At 39.4% G+C, this 19,490-nt stretch overlaps 1 protein-coding gene across 2 annotated transcripts; it reads right to left on the minus strand.

Annotated features, from left to right (window-relative positions):
* Nucleotides 1–4,724: 4,724 nt before the first annotated feature.
* erap1b (endoplasmic reticulum aminopeptidase 1b) lies at nucleotides 4,725–17,478 on the minus strand (the record flags this gene model as incomplete). Of its 2 annotated transcripts, XM_083905007.1 has the most annotated exons (18): nucleotides 4,725–6,807; nucleotides 6,978–7,059; nucleotides 9,057–9,197; nucleotides 10,410–10,571; nucleotides 11,247–11,431; nucleotides 11,514–11,670; nucleotides 11,918–12,101; nucleotides 12,662–12,741; nucleotides 13,257–13,414; nucleotides 13,499–13,582; nucleotides 14,127–14,258; nucleotides 14,373–14,504; nucleotides 14,650–14,763; nucleotides 14,878–15,032; nucleotides 15,585–15,705; nucleotides 15,826–15,960; nucleotides 16,058–16,196; nucleotides 16,982–17,478. In XM_083905007.1, 18 exons carry the CDS (start codon nucleotides 17,476–17,478, stop codon nucleotides 6,637–6,639), a joined length of 2,829 nt encoding a protein of 942 aa, XP_083761133.1. In that variant the 3' UTR covers nucleotides 4,725–6,636. The 2 variants fall into 2 exon arrangements, with proteins under 2 accessions (XP_083761133.1, XP_083761134.1); XM_083905008.1 differs by lacking the exon at nucleotides 13,499–13,582.
* Nucleotides 17,479–19,490: the final 2,012 nt, after the last annotated feature.

A 19,490-nucleotide genomic window follows, 5' to 3' on the forward strand; every position in this document is an offset into this window, starting at 1 on the left:
AGCTAAATGAACTTTGAACTGTGTTTACGTGTTTCCAAATTTCACAAATTAAATCTGATTTTAACAGTACTTTTTGCTCAGGTGTGCTTATAGAGGTGAAAAAAAACTCTGGAAACTTTATTGTACATTCTTAAAACCTTTGTACGTTTCAACATTGTAATGAATAAAAGCAGCTTAAATGCTCTGTGTTCTAAGGGTTAATTAGTTATTTTTTACATACATGCTCACTTTGTCAACCACTGGAATATGAAATTAAATCATCACACAGGTATTATCAATATCTAAAATGAATGTGAGTTTCTTCAGCACCAAACATTAAACTTTATAGTTTGTTCAGGAGTGATGCATACACCACACACATCTTCATACAAGGCAATGCAAACTTCTTTAGGTATGAGGAAGTGGCTGGTTTAAGTGATAGATCTGTCCCATTTGTATAAAGCACTGCAAAAACTGTGTGACCTCAGTAAGTCACCTGCCGAGTTTGAAGCCTGGTTAAAGAACTGGGACTTCACAATGTGATTGATCTGTGGAGGGCAGCATTGCACCTCTGACAGACTGCTGGGACAAGATGGAACCAAAGATAGAAGGACAGACAAAGGTTCCTTCACTCTTAGAAATAAGGGTTCCAAAAGTGTTCTTCTACAAGGGCTGAGGTTCCACCTGGAACCATTTGTTTTTCAAGGGTTCTTGGTAACAATAATGGTTCCAGTAAGAACCATTTTGATTCAAAGAACCCTTTAAAACCCCTTTCTACCAAAAAGGGTTCTCCTATGAGGACAAGCCGAAGAACCTTATATGGTTCTACTTAGCACTTTTATTTCTAATAGTGTTGAATTAACAGACTATGTCCTTGTGATGTAATGTATGCTGCATAATGACGATTGGTTAATCCAAAATAAAATGGAATTCAAGTGAACATATTACTAATTTCCTAACTTCATAGTAATATCATGATATATATATAATTTCTACCATTATGCCCCAAAATAGTTTTCCCTCTACACTCTTAGTGCTAAGTAGAACCATATAAGGTTCTTCGGCGAGTCCTCATAGGAGAACCCTTTTGGAGGGTTCCACCAAGAATCCTTTTAAAACTCTTTATTCAGGAAAGGGGTTTCAAATTGTTCTCTGGATCAAAATGGTTCTCAATGGAACCATTAGTGTTACCAAGAACCCTTGAAAAACCCTTTATTCTGGAAAGGTTTTTTCAAAAGCAAATGGTTCCAGGTAGAACCTCAGCCCTTGTGGAAGAACACTTTTGGAACCCTTATTTCTAAGAGTGCACATGAGCTTCAGGTCATGTTAGTTCTCTTGTAGGATGTAGAGATGTCTCTACAATTTGGTGAAGACCCATCATTTAGTCATGTTGAACTGAACAAAACACATGGCTAAATATTCAGTTTGTAAATGTATTTGTAAAATTACAGTCATTGTTGTTCGTTCTTTGTACTTTATGTTTTCAAATAATATTCGATTAGTTCACTCACAATTAGATTTGGAACAAAAGTCACAAAAATGTTGCCTATGAGATCAACAATCGGTGACATACACTTGTGACTCCTATATATTATATCACAACATACTGTGTGACACACTCCTTATGTGTCCCAAGGTCAACCATAGCACTAACCCACACTTAACAAGCTGCAACTGTACCTTGGTTGTTTTTATCTCATGAGGTGGAAGCTATAAGGCCATGTTATATTACTATTTAACATTTGCTATAACATGATCTTTAGGACGAAAACGACAAGTTTGCAGAAAATGGGTCTCGTCTTGTACATTTTCCATTTCTGATTTTGAGCTAAAAAAAACTTGAATCACATGAGAGGTTTGCGAGGTCAAAATTCACAAAACGTGGTCAGTCAACACACTATAACTGAGGCCATGTCTGTAAATATTGACTGAACAAACAGCTGCTTCTGATTTTCAACTGATTATACTGAGATGAAATCGTGTAGAAGTAGCAGGTTTCATAATCAGGAAGTAGAAAAAAGTGCATTTGGCCCTTACCTTCAGGAGACGACTGTGTTCAGGTGGTGGACAAACTCAGTGGATCAGAAGGCGTTTTTTTATTGTGGGCGTGCCCATGAGGGGACAGTGTGTGTGTGTGTGTGTTCATTCACTGATTCAGTGAGTGTAAATGCCCTAAAATTCATACAGCAACAAAAGCATCCTTATTATTATATCCACAATGTGTTAACATTGAAACTCAAGTTATGTACATACATATATATGATATAAAATCCCATACACAGTATAGGCATACACTATATGTGTGTGTTTTATCATTTGGACACTATGTTATATTGGTTTGTGCTAAAGGTCCATCAGAAGAATTTATGGCAGCATCTGAGGATTTAAAGCAACAGTCGCCTCTCACCACGAGGGCTCAGCTCAGAGCTGTGCACACAAATCAATCAAAATTTCACAAAAACATCGTACTAAACTGTCGTCCAAAATTTGACAATTTTTTTTTTACATTTATTTTTTGGGTTCTAAATTTGACAAACATGTCATACTATACTTTTTCGTCCAAAATTTGACAATTGATTAACTGACAATTATCAACTGGTATCAGCTGATTTGACTTTGTGCTCTCAAGTGTCATTTCCGTTATCCTGAAGCTGCAGTAGACATTGACTGTAAGCCAAGAAAGAAAGTAGAAAGTTTTCTACAGGTTGCTAAATATTAATATTATAGTCATTGTCATATGTGATGAGATCCACGGTAATCTGTTAATCATGGCCCCATAATGTATTTTATTGCATTAATTGTTTGACTGCCGTAGCAACTACTTTGACACCCAGTTGGAGCACCGCCTACTGATTGGTCCTTTCACAGTCCTGATTCTCAGAATTCTGGGAGGAGGTACAAAAGTCTCTCTCAGATCATTTGATTTATAATTTCCTTAAATATTATTATGGAATGATTGATTAACAACACCAAACATGTCGTGCCCATCACTGCATTTAAAGCCATGTATCTATAAGGAAAGAATTGTTTCTCTCATTGAGTTCAGTGTTGTCACACTTGTAAAGCTGCAGTGTATATACTGTATAAATGAATGTCCATTACATTCAGCGTCTTGCCAAAGTTTACACAGAGCTAATTCAGCCTGTCAGCTTCACTCAAATCTGTGTTTCTCAATATATCTGTGTATTTAAAATGAGGACATCTGCAAGAGAACACTTAATTCCCTGGTATTAATGAACGTACAAACACCTCCATTTCTTTCATTCCTAAAAAATGTGTCATCCAACTGGACATCCACAGATCGAGGGAACGTTGTGCAACTGTTCTCACGGAGTGAGGTGATTCTAATAAATGTAAAGACTGTGTGACCGAATGGAAACAAACTGATAAGAATGCAATTACCCCACGTAACTTTTACAAATCTCGATTGCGATCAGAGCAGTGAACAGTTCCAAAGGTCTCGTCCATGTAACGCAGAGGAATAAACTCATCTGGTTTAATAAATGACAGTTGGGCAACATTTTTTTCTCTAACTTTATTGTTTCAATTTCTGGTACAACAAATATAGTGGTATGCAAAAAATTGGGCACCCCTGTAAATGTTCATGATTTCCCTTGTCATTTTGTTGATTTCAATACCTTTAGCACTAATTATTGGAACTCAAAATTGGTTTGGTAACCTCAGTGACCCTTGACCTCCATACACAGGTGAATCCAAACATGAGAAAGAGTATTTAAGGAGGTCAATTGTAAGTGTTTCTCCTCTTTGCATCTTCTCTGAAGAGTGGCAACATGGGAGCCTCAAAATTACTCTCAAATGACCTGAAAACAATGATTGTTCAACAACATGGTTTAGGGGAAGGATACAGAAAGCTATTTCAGAGATTTAAGCTGTCAGTTTTAACTGTGAGGAGCATTGTGAGGAATTAGAAGACCACAGACACAGTTCTAGTAAAGGTCTGAAGTGGCCGACCAAGAAAAATCTCAGATAAGCAGAGGTAAAGGATGGTGAGAACAGTCACAGTCAACCCACAGACCAGCTCCAAAGACCTACAACATCATCTCGCTGCAGATGGTGTCACTGTGCATCGTTCAACTATTCAGCGCACTTTACACAAGGAGATGCTGTATGGAAGAGTAATGCAGAAAAAGCCTTTTCTCTGCACCCGCCACAAACAGAGTCACTTGAGGTATGCATTTGGAATAAGGTGCTATGGACTGATGAAACTAAAATAGTTATTTGGGCAAAACAAGGGGCGTTATGCATGGTGGAAAAAGAACACAGCATTCTAAGAAAAACACTTGCTACCTACAGTAAAATGTGGTGGTGGTTCCATCATGCTGTGGGGCTGTGTGGCCAGTGCAGGGACTGGGAATCTTGTTAAAGTTAGGGTCGCATGGATTCCACTCAACATCAGCAGATTCTGGAGAACAATGTCCAGGAATCAGTGACAAAGTTGAAGTTGTGCCGGGGCTGGATCTTTCAACAAGACAATGACCGTAAACACTGCTCAAAATCTACTAAGGCGTTTGTGGTGTGATTTAAAGCGGTCTATCCATGCTCGGAAACCATCAAACCTGACTGAACTGGAGATGTTTTGTAAAGAAGAATGGTCCAAAATACCTTCCGCCAGAATCCAGACTCTAATTGGAAGCTATAGGAAGCATTTAGAGGCCGTTATTTCTGCAAAAGGAGGATGCACAAAATTTTTCTTTTGTGGTGCCTAAACTTATGCACGTGTCATTTTGTTAAAATAATTCTTGCACACTTTCTGTAAATCATATAAACTTTATTTCACTTCTTAAATATCACTTTGTTTGTCTCCTATATGATATATTTTACTGAAATTTATTATTCAAACAACCAATGATTTATAAAGGAAAATCATGAACATTTACAGAGGTGCCCAAACTTTTTCATACCACTGTACATATTCCTTTTACAAAATTCGAGATTTTTTTCATGAATTTTACAGAATTAAAATACAACAGTTTTGGACTGAGATGTTCCTCATAGTGCTAGTTCTTGAGTCAGTTACAGTTGAAATTATGGGAAGTTAACATTGTTCGTGTTATGTTTTGATTGCCGTCCGTCTGACTACGACTAAACCAACGTCCATGACATAAGTGTAAAAGTACATACATTTAACCACACTTGTGACGTGAAAGAGAAAAAGAGAGTCATGTGGACCTAATAGACTTTTATTGATTCAAGCATTCTGGGGTCTCATTTTTCAGTGGTTTGAATGTAACAGGAACATGTTCATATTTTAAAATAAATTACAGCTTTAAGGATAGGGTGAGGGAATGCATTATGTCTATGAATGTCTTCACAAGTTCACAGAGGCAAAAGTGTGTGTTAGGCTTGTGGCCTGTCCTGTCTTCTTTGGCTGCTTGACGCTTAGTGCAAGATTTCTTTTTACAAAATCACACATTAAGGTGATTTGTACTCGTGACTTTGTATGTATTTTAACTGTGTCCTTTGTAAATATACTTAGTCTTGTGTTTATGTCGTTTGTTTTAAAAGGCGCCATATGTAAGAAAAACGGTTACTACACTCAAATTCAAAATACCGAGCTCTTTTAGGTTTCGTTTTCTCCGCCATTGTAGCTCAGCCGTAACTGGCAACCCGTGGTTGCTCGGCAGCTGAGATGGCGGTAGGTGGCTGCACATGCCAAAACATGATTTCAAAATATAAACATGATTTGCGTCTGTACTGTTGTTGTTGGTGAGTTTACTTTGTTATATGAACATTATTCCCGAGTTTCTGTGACATATTAGAAGGATTTTATGGCCAGTTGCTTTAGATTTATTACATAATGCACCTTTAATTGTAATCTAATATTTCCGCCTCTCCCTCAAAAGGCCCTGCCTTTTTGCCAGGCCTGGTTATATAAAGGTTCAATAAAAAAGTTCTCACAGTCATTTTCACAAACACACAAAACGACGCCTCATACACTCTCTCACATGCATCCAACCACACGTAGAGGTTTGCGCAGCATTCATAGTAGGACACTCATTACCTCTGCTAAGCAGGTTATGTTTTCGCCGGAGTTTGTTTGTCTGTTACTCGAAAAGATTTGGATGAAATTTTCAGGAAATGTCTGCAATGGGACCAGGAACAAGTGATTAAATTTTTGGTGTGATCCATAGATGCTATGCTACAACACTCGCTGTCTGACCCAGGTGTGCTGGCAGGGTGTATTTTGTAGGCACTGAGCAGCCTTGGCGGAGGTCTTCGCTCTCCGAGTGCTTTTCTAGTTGATATAATGCATTCCCCGAGCCCCTTAACCTAAGCCTAGGCAGTTAGTTGTGATGGTTAAGCCTAACCATCACAACTAACTGCCTTACCTTAAACCTAACCTAAACCCAATCCTAACGCTATAACCAGGTCTTCACCCTCAACAAGCACTTTTAAGCGGTGACAGAATGTGAGGACCGGCCAAAATGTCCTCACTTCCTTTGGTCAATACGTTTTTAGGTTGTCACAAAGATACCCATAACACACACACACACACACAGGAGTTATTGGTAAAGCTGTTCAAGTATAAATCAAGTGAAAAAGGCCTCTTCAATGTCGTCACAGTCATCCACACTACTTTCAACCTTTATCCACGTTTTCCACACATCGCACTTGACTTGTTTCTCTTCCACCTTTCTATAAATCCTCATGAGGGATTCTGTGTTTGCGTTTGTTGAGCCAGGCCTGAAGCAGAGGAAGGTTGGTGTCCATCCAGCGAATGTTGTCCTCGATGCTCTCGTACGTCTGCTGGATGCAGCGCAACTCTGAGCCCGTCTCCTCGGACAAGGAGCCGAAGAAGCTTCGGACCTGAGCAAGAGCAGAGGACAGGGCATTCATCATCAGGACAAGCTTGAAAGTAGAACAATGAGCTAAAATTCTATGCAAGACATTTAAAGTTTAAATTTAAGTGAGTGTTTGTTTTCAGGAATTTAAGCAGCACACAAGACAAAGAAAAGGTGTGTGTGCCTTTTACTAACCTCATCTAGCATGTCCCTGGTAGAATACTGGTTGGTCACTCCAGTCACTAAGTATGATACCGAGTTAGAGCCAAGGTCAAACCTGTGGTATCAAAGCAAACACCGTGAAACACAATTCAAAGTCCACAGCACTCAAACGATACTTACCAAACATTGAATAAAAAAAGCATTATACCGCTAAGCAATTTTTGATGGAAAAGTTACTATTGTATTAAAACATTTGCCAAAAAAAAGTTGATTACTTTATGTGGGATGCAATTACAAGGTAGTTGGATTATTGAATACTTTACAGCAGGGGTCTCAAACTCAAATCACCTTGGGGCCACCGAATGTCTAGTTTGGTCAGTAAGGGGCCGGGGAAGTAAAAAAAAAAGACCACATTTTTGAGAAAAAGACTTGGAAATAATAATATTTCTGATGATATTTCACATAATTTCACATTAAAAGTGATTGTTTTGATATGGAACAAAAAGATTGACAATATAAACATATTTATGACATGGGTTAGTAAACATGGTAACATAGTATCATAACATAGTGAAAAACATAAAGAAATAACTAATTTAGAGCTGCAACTAGTGATTATTTTGTAATTGTTTGGTCCAATTTTAACAATGTTAAAAAACGTTGATCAGTGTTTGTCAAACCTAGAATTGACGATGTTCTCGAACGTCTCGTTTTGTCCACAAACTAAAACGATTGAGTTTTAATGATTTCTTTGTTATGTGGAGCAAAGAAACAAAGAAAATATTGACATTGACAGTTTGAGACCCCTGAGGCCTGTTTCACAAAGCAGGTTTAGTGAAAACTCTGAGTCTGTTATCCCTGAAATGAGGGAAACTCTGGTTTTTCAGTTTCAAACAGCCAGTTCAGCTTAACTCTGAGTCAGTTACCCTGGCAACATACGCCGTGAACCTAACCTGCTCGCTGGCAGGTTTTCCTCAACAAACCTGGAGTTTCTCTCTGTCTCCGCCCTCTTTCAGACACACACGGTATTTGATTTCCTCATTCATTCGGTCAGCAGGCGAGTTTTGGCGTAGTATAGTTCTGCCGTCTACATTAGAAGTTATATTAGGTGGAGACTATTTTCACTACCATGGCATGTCCTTTTGACGGTGATCCTGTGGAAGAAGGTGCAGCATTACTGCGCAGAGAATTCAATATTCGTCGGGAGATGATTATTAGACCGCGCATAGATGATGTTCTTACATTTCCAGACACTTCTCTTCTTTTTGAGCGGTACCGTTTCACGTCACAGTTCATCATTTACATTCACAATTTTCCAACATTACCAACTAAAGTCATGCTCTCACATCACAGCAGATATTGTGTTGCCCTGCGTTTTTTTTTGCAAAAACGGGAACATGATATAGATGAGAAGTGATTTATGTGTGTGAAAACAGCATTATGTTGGGGATAAAACAACTGTATAAAGTCAAACAGCCACTTCATATTTACTTATAAACACAATGTAAAACATGATCAAAATGAGGAAATCCCATGAGATTATGCTAAGGTCTTACCTGATTTGATACATTTGAACAATGTTTTCATGTTTCATCTTAAACTGCTGCCAATTGCGCTTCTCCCCCACGGGATTACACCTAAATGAATTAAATTAATAGGCTACCACTCAAGCAGTTTCTCGCTGTAATATTATTGTGATTGTGCAAAGGACGACATTTAAACTTATTCATTGACCCGAGCAACAATGTTCTCCCTCTCTTTTGCTGCTGCAGTGGTGTTACACTTCCTTCTAAAAACAAGCTCAAACTCACCGTATGAGCGCATTAATATTTCCAACTCCAGTGGGTGAAGAATGTTGCCCTCCGCTTCCCCGTTGCCATGGTGACTCGTCGAAATGGGGCTCCATTGAAACTGTCTTTTCAGACTTGTGGTGCACGCGCTTAACTCGAGGTGAAACTACTCTAAACAAACTAACTCAAATCAGCTGTTCTGAAACTGAAAACTCAGTTTCCTTTCTCAGAGTAGATCAACTGAGAGTTTGTTGAACCTGCTTTGTGAAACGGACCCCTGGTCTACAGGGTGAAAGAAATGTGTTGTATATGTGTGACTGACTTCTTGATTAGTGTGTGCCAGTTGGCACGGAGAAACTCCCAGGCCAGTTTGTAGCCATGTGGATTCTTGCCGACAGTGACGACCACGTCTGGAAGGTCCTGAGTTTTAATCACTTCACCAGAGAGGCTCTGCTCCATCATCCTGCAGAGACACAGACAAAACTTACAACTGACCATGCAAAGGAAAAATTCCCACAATTACCGTCTCCTAAAAGTCGTGATGTCACACAGTCAACTGTAACTTGTAAGCTCTTATAATTTATAGTATTATAATATAGAAGAAAAAGAAAGAAAGACAGTAGTAAGTGGCCCTGCAGGCGCACATAATGATAACATTAACAGTAAATGACTACTGTTATTGAACTGTTACTTTGTATAACTAACAGGGACACAGACTTGAACAGCAGCTAACATTAGCTTTAGAACGCTAGCTGACGCTAACGCTAACTAATAGAAGCAGTGCTTAAAAAGTGCTGAGTACCCCCTTAGAATCCCCAAGTTGTTATGTCATACAGAGAACTATAACTTGTTAGCTCTTATAATTTATAAGTATTATAATATCGAAGAAAAAGGAAAGAATGAAAGAAAGACAGTTGTAAGTGGTGCTGATGGCGCACATAATGATAGAATGATAACATTAACAGTAAATGACTGTGGTTATTGAACTGTTACTTTGTCAGGGACAGACTTGAACAGCAGTTAAAATTAGCGTCAGAACGCTAGTTGACACTAACGCTAACTAGTAGAAGCAGTGCTTAAAAGGTGCCGAGTAGCCCCTTTGTACCCCAAAGAAAATTATTTAACTTCTATACTTTATACTTTGTTTATAAGTTTATAATGTGAGTTATTTACAGTGTAATGTATATTTATTTTACTAAGCTTATATTAATTTTTTTATTTACAATATTTTATTGTTCTATTTATTTATATTGTCTTATAATGTGGGTTCTTTACAGTGTAATGTATGTTTTTACTACTTTAAAAGCTATTTACAGTATTTTATTGTTCTTTACATTTATATTTTCACATACTTTATTTACTTTCAAAATTATAGGTTTTTCCATGTTATATCATTCATTTGGAATAAAAAAACCTTTTGAATTCATAAATTTTTCGTTGGTGTCAGATTATTTATAACATAATGGTGAAGAACACTGGTCTGAAGGGCCCCCTGGGAATTTTTGCTTAGGGCCCCTACAGACTCTGGGATCACCTCTGTTCTCAGCCATGACTTCATCCGCAGTTATTTGTGTTTCTCAGCACAAAACATTGCAAACACAACAGCTATTAACTGACAACATCGACAATCTTCAGAGGAGCATGTGAATGCACATTGGGATATAATGATACACACCACTTGAGCTTGTCCTGTAGAGGGGTGAAAGCCATGGCGACTTTCATTCGGCTCTTGACAGACATTTGAGCGGAACTGCGGTACTTCTCAAGAAGGAAGTCCCACCCCTCTGGTGTTCGAGCTCCAATCATAAACACAGCCATTGTGACATCGACAGGGAGGCTGAAGACAGAGAAAGTTTTCAGTTGTGTAACCGAAAATCTTTGTGTACAAGTGACACAAATAACCCACCAATAAACATTCAACTATCATTTAAGGTTGCAACAGGTCAATTTACAGCACCACAGACAACACTGTGATATACTTAAAGAGATAGGTCAAGTTAGGTTGAATGAGGTACTTACAAATATAAGTACCGTTTCTGGTGGGAAACTGAAGTTGTTATTTACTGTATCTTGTTTTTCACCATGTGGGATCAAAAAAGGTACATCTTTATCTCATCAGAAAGCTCAAACTAGTTATTATGTGACATCATTATGATTATTATGAAACTTAACAAATGGGGCAGCAGTACACCAGCTTCTCCTGGGTCCCCTCAAGCTAAAGATAAGATAAAGCAGCAAACATTATCTTAAGATACGTATAGACCTATGCTGATCTATTCCATTAGGTGGGCCTTTTGTTTAAAAGCTAATGTTTGTTTTTCCTAGTGTCCCCTTTGGCAGCCCTGTTGTCACTGAGCTCGCACTCACATGTCTCTGTATAGTTCTAAGCACAAAGAGCACATAATAGAATACAGAGTAATATCTTTTACGATTTCATAGATCCTAAGTGTCTGGTTTGAAAAGTTTGGTAACCCTTAATTTAACCGTTAGTGAGCTATTAATGGCCCCAGACCTGATATTGCCATCAGATTCCTTCCATTTGTTAAAGAGCTCGGTGGCTTTGGTCAAACAGGGAGCGTAGTTCCTGACACAGGCAAACAGCAGCAGGTAACTCCTGAGCACTCGCTCAGAAACTGATCCAGAGTCAGTCCACTCCTGCCGATCGATCAGCCCCTGAAACAGATCCACGATGTAGTCCTGAGGAGCATAAGCAGTCAAAATACGTTAAGCTGAAGCCATAAAAAAATGGTTATATGATATGACAACTGCGTTTATTGACCTTCATCTGGTTCTCCAGATCCACCATGTCTCTCTTTTCCATTAGCTTATAGGGAGGTACAAGCTCCCCAAAGCCCTGGGTCACAGCCATGATCTCAGTCTCTTTGGACAGGTAGAGGGACAGCTCCAGAGCTGTGTCCAACCTCACCTTTCCTACACTGCAAGACACAACAGGAAATGAAAGGTCATTCAAAATAAATACATAAGAAGATTTTTTCTTTCAAATAACCATCAAAATATGTTCAATTTATTCTAAGAAATAACCAAAGGTAATAAAATGGACCCAAATGTCACAAGATTTACACTGACTATGTGTGACGGAGAGGTGAAGCCAAACTCACCTTTTCCCACTAAGGCATTTTTTTGTTGTTGGTTATATTAACGTTTAGGTTTAAAAAGACAGACCTGACCAGCTGGAAGACATTTTGAATGATGCTGGCACGATCATTGCTGGTCAGGGCCGTGTGGTTGTTCTGCAACAGTCTGATGATAGAGTTCCACCCCTCGCCTGCGTAGTGAACCATGTAGTAGCCACTCATGTCCACATTAAACTTCACCCAGTCCACCTCCTCTGGCAGGTACAAGACATCTGCATGAACAAATATGAGGTAAAGAAAAGTTTTAAAATGAAGGATATACTGTAAATCTTTTTAAGTGGTTGTAAACCTCCACTACATGGGTATTGCAAACCATGTTTTCTTCTGGAAAGTTCTGTCCCAATTTTCATGTTGATTGGTTATTGCAACAACAAGTCGTGTTCAAATATTCCAACTTTCAAATATTAAACTGAAATTCTCTCAAGGCTTAATTTCTGAAAGCTTCAGTGTCTAACTTCTGGCTCCCTTTACAGTTAAGAATTCAATTTAAAATCCTCCTCCTCACGTACAAAGCACTTAATGGTCAGGTCCCTTCATAACTAGTTTTACCTTATCACCCTAACAGATCACTTAGGTCCCTAATACTCTCTCCCTCCACAGGAATTCTGAGTAATTACAAAAACCGTACTGTCGTCTCTACATGATGTAAGCCAACACCCCACCACTCAACAGCCCAGTTGCAACAAGCATTTATCCAATCAAACTGCTGAAAATCAAGGGTTTTAGCAGTATAGACTCAGATGTAATGCATCAACATCAACATCACACTCACCAGTCTTGGTTTGAAGCAGGAAGCGGTGGACGGTGTTGGAGACACTGGTAACATAGGTCAGTGGAATCTGCCACAGGAATCTATCGATACACAAATGTAATAAAATAAAATAAATAAACTTTCATATTTAAATAACAAATTGAAATAATATTAAAGGTGCACTTGGTCAATGTTGTAAAAGTTCATACTCGCACCTTAAAAACCTGTTCAAGTTCAAAATAATATTTTGTATATTATACAGCCTAGAAGCCAGGAAGTCTGTCTTGCAATTATTGTGTTATCCTGTCGAGGGTGCTGTGAGTGTAGCTTGGCCTGACAGCTATTCCGAAATGTCCTCTTGACCCAAAAATAAGACAGCAATGTTCAATTTAAATATATATTCCTATAAATATGTGGCACATGGTTACAATTCCTTATTTTACCTTCATATTTGTCTACTACATTACAGCAAAGCGAAAAGCATCATCACACACACTCACACAATTACATAGAACTGTCCATAACCCAGAATTCTCCAAATATATTCAAAGAAAAATAAAGTTGTACAATACTTAGTGACAGCAAGTATAGATCCAGTTTTTATCCGACATTTTACCCTTCAGTGAGGGAGGGGTCATCTGTTTTTAGGTAACGCTCCTGACTCAGCCTGACCTCACGACCTCTGACCTCCACTGTGACCAGTGGGAAGCCCTCCTGCAGGGTCCACGTGTCCATGATGGTCCTGACGTCCAGCTCATCACCAGAGTACCACTTCTGCGTATAGAGAGACCGATATCACACATTTCAACACACGATAAAATCTTAACACCACATCTTAATCTTTGTTCAACAACTTACTGAGGCTCCAGAGGAGAGGTCACGATTGGAACAGAACTCTCTGTGTTTCATTCGACCTTCATCTAGATAATCTGAGGTGCAGACCTGTGGGCAGATTAAATCATGGTAGTGCCATTGCTGATACTTGCACACACATTCATGTTACATTAGATGAGTTAACAAAAAAAACTAGAAAAGCACTCAGAGCTCCGCAGCTCAGTGCCTACAAAATAGAGCTAAAAAATTGTGATTTTGAGTCACTTGCCCTTACTTCATGAGTCACCATAATGGTCCTCTGCATGCCCGGCAATTTTTTTATTTCTTTTTTTGGGAGGTCCCCCCCCCTGCCCTCCGGAGGGCAAGGGGGGGGACCCTCTAGAAAAATCCTAGCTAAAAGCCTGCCGTGCGACATTCCCATGCAGCATACAGGAAGTTAATTATTTTAGCACACCAACACTCCCTCAGTCAGGTCTGATAGTGTTGCTTGACAGAGATTCAGATGAAGGACACGGCATACAAATAATGTCAAATTGTTTCTATTTATGAAGAACACAATGATAACATTAAGGAAACCACCAAAAGTTGTGCACAGCTTTATATGTGCCGTTTCCCTCAGCCACAGAACCAAACTGTCGCACACATCACTTACATTAGTGAGGCTCTCCCACAGGTGGCTGCTGACAGTGTTCTTGTAGCTGAAGCGCTTGAGGTATTTGATGATGCCGATCTCAAAGGCCTCTGGAGTCAGGAAGTCCCGCAACATGTTCAGAATACACGCTCCCTAAAGGGGGGAAAAATACATACATGCTGAAAATGAACAATCCAAACATTCTATGCTCTAGGCTATATGCTCTTAATTGCCAGTGTTTTTTCATATCCCAGATGTGAAGCTGACCTTGTCATATGACACATCATCAAACATCTCCTGGATCTGCACAGGGTTTTCAACGGGGTGGGAGACAGGGTGAGAGGAGCTAAGAGAGTCGACCTCCATAGCCTCAAAGCACTTCCCCAAGAAGAAGTCATCCTTTGAGAAAGAGAGATATTATAATAACTTACAGAAATACTGTCACTGAAGTCCAAGTTTGGAGTCATATCAAGATGTAAAGACAATAAACTTGAGAGAATATGGACAAGAAAAAGATGTGGTCAGATCCCTGCACAGCTCTCACCACTTGCAGCTCTGGGTAGGTGATGTCCAGAGAAACAAACTCCATGAATTTGGCAAAACCCTCGTTGAGCCACAGATCATTCCACCACTCCATCGTCACCAGGTTCCCAAACCACTGGATGGGTGAAAGAAAGTGCGAACAGCTTAATATACACGGACTTGATGATCCCTTCAGTTTAGATTTTTCCTTTTCTAACAAACAGCAGGTAGAGGAAGGCCAATTATGTACCTGGTGTGCAAGCTCATGGGCAATGACCTTGGTGATGCCAAGTTTGTCTGAAGCAGAGGACTTGTCAGGGTCAAAGAGGAGGCCTGACTCTCTGTAGGTGGTCAGGCCCCAGTTCTCCATTGCACCTGACTGGAAGTCAGGAATTGCAGCCAAATCTGCAGAGAAATAACAACAACACATACTTTTTGAAACTATTTTCACCCACTGGTCAATGTTTCTCTGTTCCTTTGAAGTTTTTTTTTTTATCTTGCCCAACAGAGCACTTGGACCACTAAGTGCCTGGAGCTAAATATACATGTATGAATGTAAATCATGATGTATTCCAATAAGTGGAACACGATGAATTTCCATTATCAGGATAATCATGAATTAGGGAAATATTAAATCAATCACACATCCCTAGAAAATGCTGTCTAGCTGGCCAACCAACCAACTAACATTCCTTGGGAGACACAAATAAAGAACAATCACAGCAAAGGAAACTTTCCAGAACATTAAGGCAAGGGATGATGGGATTTCAGCAAAAAAGTCCAGATGGTCAATGAAATGCAAATCCCAGTTGTCGCAGAAGAATAAACGCTCATACAGAAATGCAGATTTACTTAACACTTCAGAATCGTGATACCAATTATTTTCCCTCACCAAGTATAGTAAAACATCATAAACAAGTTTAACAGAAATGTATAAAAGATATAATCTCTACATACCCTGTTTTGGAAGCGGGTAAGGGATATCGAAGTAGTCGTCATAGAAGTCTAGCAGCTTGACAGCAGCATCCAGTGCATAGGCCGTCTGGTCAATCTTCTCAGGTACAGCATAGACTGAAATCTGGCAAGAATCGCAACAGCAGAGAAACATGATGTCAGTATTATGCCTGACTGGCAGTTAAGTAAAAATGTGAAAGATACAGTATTCCAAAATAAGTACAAACACATTTTATGTCCTCACCTTGACGCCGTGCTGAGTGGTTTTGCTTACAGACAGGAAATCCGACACAATGTAGGCAACCAGGTAAGTGCTCATCTTCACAGAGGTGTCAAAGTGATCCTCAAGCAAACCACCTGGTAACTCTATGGTTTTAACCTGTGGATCGAAGGTGTGCAGTTCTTATTCAACCAACATTTTGTATTTGTAATAACTCTTTATGTGTACATAAATGCAACTCTGGATTCATGTGTACCTTAGGCATGTTTGATATGGCTATGTGATGTCGCTCACGTGTAATCCGTATGGTGAAGTTGGCTTTAAAAGCCGGCTCATCAAAACAGGGGAAGGCTCCACGTGCAAACGTTGCTTCAAACTGCGTCGATGCCATGAACCTAATAATGTAAATACATCAGTAAATGTAAATAAATTATGTTGACATTCATGAAATAAAAGTGTCAAGTTGTTAGGTTATGCGAGTTAATGGGTCACCGCACTTAAAGGTTACATTCAGATAACAAGGCTGAAGTAACTCATGTCTATTTTTTCAGCTGAGACTCGGCATTAACGCGGCATGAATCAGATTTCCAATTCTGATTTTCAGATCAGATATACAGTATGTATATCCAATACATGGTCATGCAGCAACATGAATGAGAATAGTCCTTTCAGAATCAATCCAAAGTGCTGTTGTCTTAGACCAGCATCGGTTTGCGTTGTCTTCATCAACCTGCATTACAGACGTTACTTCTCTCTCTTTTCTTACATATCGACAGCTTCGTCACTCATAAAATCTGACCTTTTCCATTACTGTTGATGACAGAATGGAGAGACGGTCACGTTCCGGTGTATTTATGTGTGTGAACCATCAAATATGATCTGTAATGAGTCTGATACATTTGGACAATGTAGCTGGTCATCTGAACAAAGCCCTAGATACACAGAATTTGAATATGTTCTCCAAGTGCGCCCCTCAGTGGCTTAAATTGATACTGTATATTTGTTTTTGACTGAAAGGATCTACACTGGCTCTTTGCGAAGTGGGTGACCACTGAACTTATACAGCACCGTCAATGCTAATTGCTTAATATAACCACACGCTTAATATAACCACACGCCGTTTCTGCATTAATTGGGAGTTGTGCAGCTTGAAAGCATCTTGAGAACAGTTGTCTCTTACCGGACTTCCCCACTGCTGGTGCGGTAGCTGCTCTTGTAGAAACCATGGAAACTGTCGGACAAGTTGGCGGCAAACTCAAGCTGAACTTCATACTTGCTACCTTTCACCAGCACAGAGTCGGACAGCAAGGCTAGCTGATGGAAAAGAGGATACTCGAAAACCTGGAGAGGCCTCACACCTTCTGGTGCGAAGAGCAGCACAGAGGAGATCTGCAAGTTCTTAGAATGGAGAACAATAGTGCCGGTGTCCTCATGCACATCCAGCTCAATACGAACAGTACCCGTGAAGTCAAGTGTTGTCAGGTTTGAGTGAATGCTGAGGTCATAGTGGAGTGGGGAGATGGTTTTGGGGAGCCGCATGTGGTTCCAGGGGAACGGCTGGCCATTGGTGGCTATGGGCGTATCTTTGATGTGACCCTGGTTTGGAAGCTGTGCTCCTGATGAGGTGGGAAGAGAACCAAAGGGCAGCAGCAGCAGCAAAACAAGAGCCGCTAACATGGTGACAGAGGAAGCAGGAAACCCTTTCACCTGTAATAGATAATTAGACCTTTATTGTCTGGCAATTATCTTTTTGTATACAAATCATATACACACAAATACTGGCAGCATGAAGAATGAGGCCTCAATAGTTTGGTCAATGTTAATCATTTTTAAGCTGTTTTAGTTTATTACTGATGTGATTCTTCAGTTAATTACTTTATGTTGGTCCAGTCACACCACAGTCCACTAAACAAATGCACGCTGCATTTGCCCCCTTGTGGTATTTGGTGCACTAGCAATTAGGTAGTGGTAAATGTGTGCGATGCTCTAATTCTCAACCAACATTTTTTATAACTTTTCCTTTTCGGTTGTGGGGGAAGGCTTATATCATCCACTTAATCAGTTATTGTTTTTTTTGATGCTTCAAACTATCATTATTCTTTCAGCCTTTATCAGTCCACTGTCAGTCGACATCTATTGTCAATATCAGATTCAGCAGTTTTATATCGGTCACTTATAAAGTATGAATTGAACTGATTTTATTTTTTTTGTTTTTGTTTAAATTGGTTTTAATTAATAACAAGATAAATTGGAAAAACGCTGCATGCTAAAGTGCCCTCTTGAGTGGCAAAGAGGAAGTGCCCTACTGGCTGTCATTCATATGTGGCTGTACAGTACATATTTGGCAACATTTTAGAGAAATTGCCACTGTCTTAGAAGAAATTATAATAAGTGTTCTACAGAAAATGCCCATCTCTGTGATAGAAAGTGTTGCTGTGCTGTAAAGCCTTGGTTCCCAACCTGTGGTCCAAGCCAGAGCTCACATGGGGGGGGGGGGGGCACAGTTTGTCTGCTCTCAGGTTGTAAAGTTATTAAAATTACATTTGTGCATATTCATTTAGAAAATCCCAACCCACACTCTATTGCAAGGCTATTCGACTTAAGGCCCAGGGGTCACAACCGGCCCTTCAAGCAATTTGGACCGGGGCCCGCGGCCCATGAACCCATAAATAATGAATGTATTATTAAAAAGCCAATAAAACCGTAGCTTTGTCTTTTTCTGGCATGTCTTGTTGGTAGTGTAATTTTATTTTTGCATTAAGAGACAACCGTAGCAATTGTACCTCAATATTGTTGGTACTGTTACTTATATTTCTGCAAAAATAGCCTATTGTGGTGATTGCACCTTAATGTTGTTTATATTGTTACCTCTAATTTTGTAAGAGCCAATTGTGACTGTTATACCCGAATGTTGGTGGTACTGTAACTGTAACCTTTTTGCACTATACGCAAATTGTATTGTACCTGAATGTTGGTGGTATTGTTACTTACCTTTTATGCACAAAACTAGTGCTAAATAATTTATAACATTTTGTATCCGTATACTGTACATGCAACACAAAATAGTAGTACAGGGGTTGATCGGCCCACTGGCTGGACAGCCTTCTGAAAAGCTGGCCCTCTGGAAATTTTAGTTGAATAGCCTTATCTATTGGATCAGAACTCTCGTCCACCTCTGTGACCTTCTATGTGACTCTGAGCTACTGTGACCATTACTGCCTCAGCATTTGTTCAACAAAAACATCATGTAAAAGTATTTAGTTTAAGTACCAAAAACAAAAAAAAACAAATTAACCTGGTTTTTGATTTAATGGAAGCACAGGACAGTTTTTATACACAGGTGAGTGAGAATGTGGGGGAATAATATTAGTAGTAGTAGTTTGCCCCACTGGTGGCCTTTTAATTTAGCCTACTGCCCTTCCACATGTCTCAGCACAACGCACAAAGACAGAATCCACTTTACACTCATTAACTCGATAATAACTCATCCACCATAAGCAGTCTATCAACATATGAGACGTTTCGTGTGCTGTAATATTTAGCTCTGATCATGGATCATCGATATTTTATCAATATTTCTATTCGCTTACCTTGCGTCGTCTTCTTAAGAGTGAAAGTGAAATAGAACACAGTTGAAGTGCATGATGGGAGACACAACAGGCGACAATCCCCCTGAATGTCAGTTAAAT

The sequence above is a fragment of the Microchirus variegatus genome, assembly GCF_963457635.1.
Source record: "Microchirus variegatus genome assembly, chromosome: 18".
NCBI classification, from domain to species: domain Eukaryota; kingdom Metazoa; phylum Chordata; class Actinopteri; order Pleuronectiformes; family Soleidae; genus Microchirus; species Microchirus variegatus.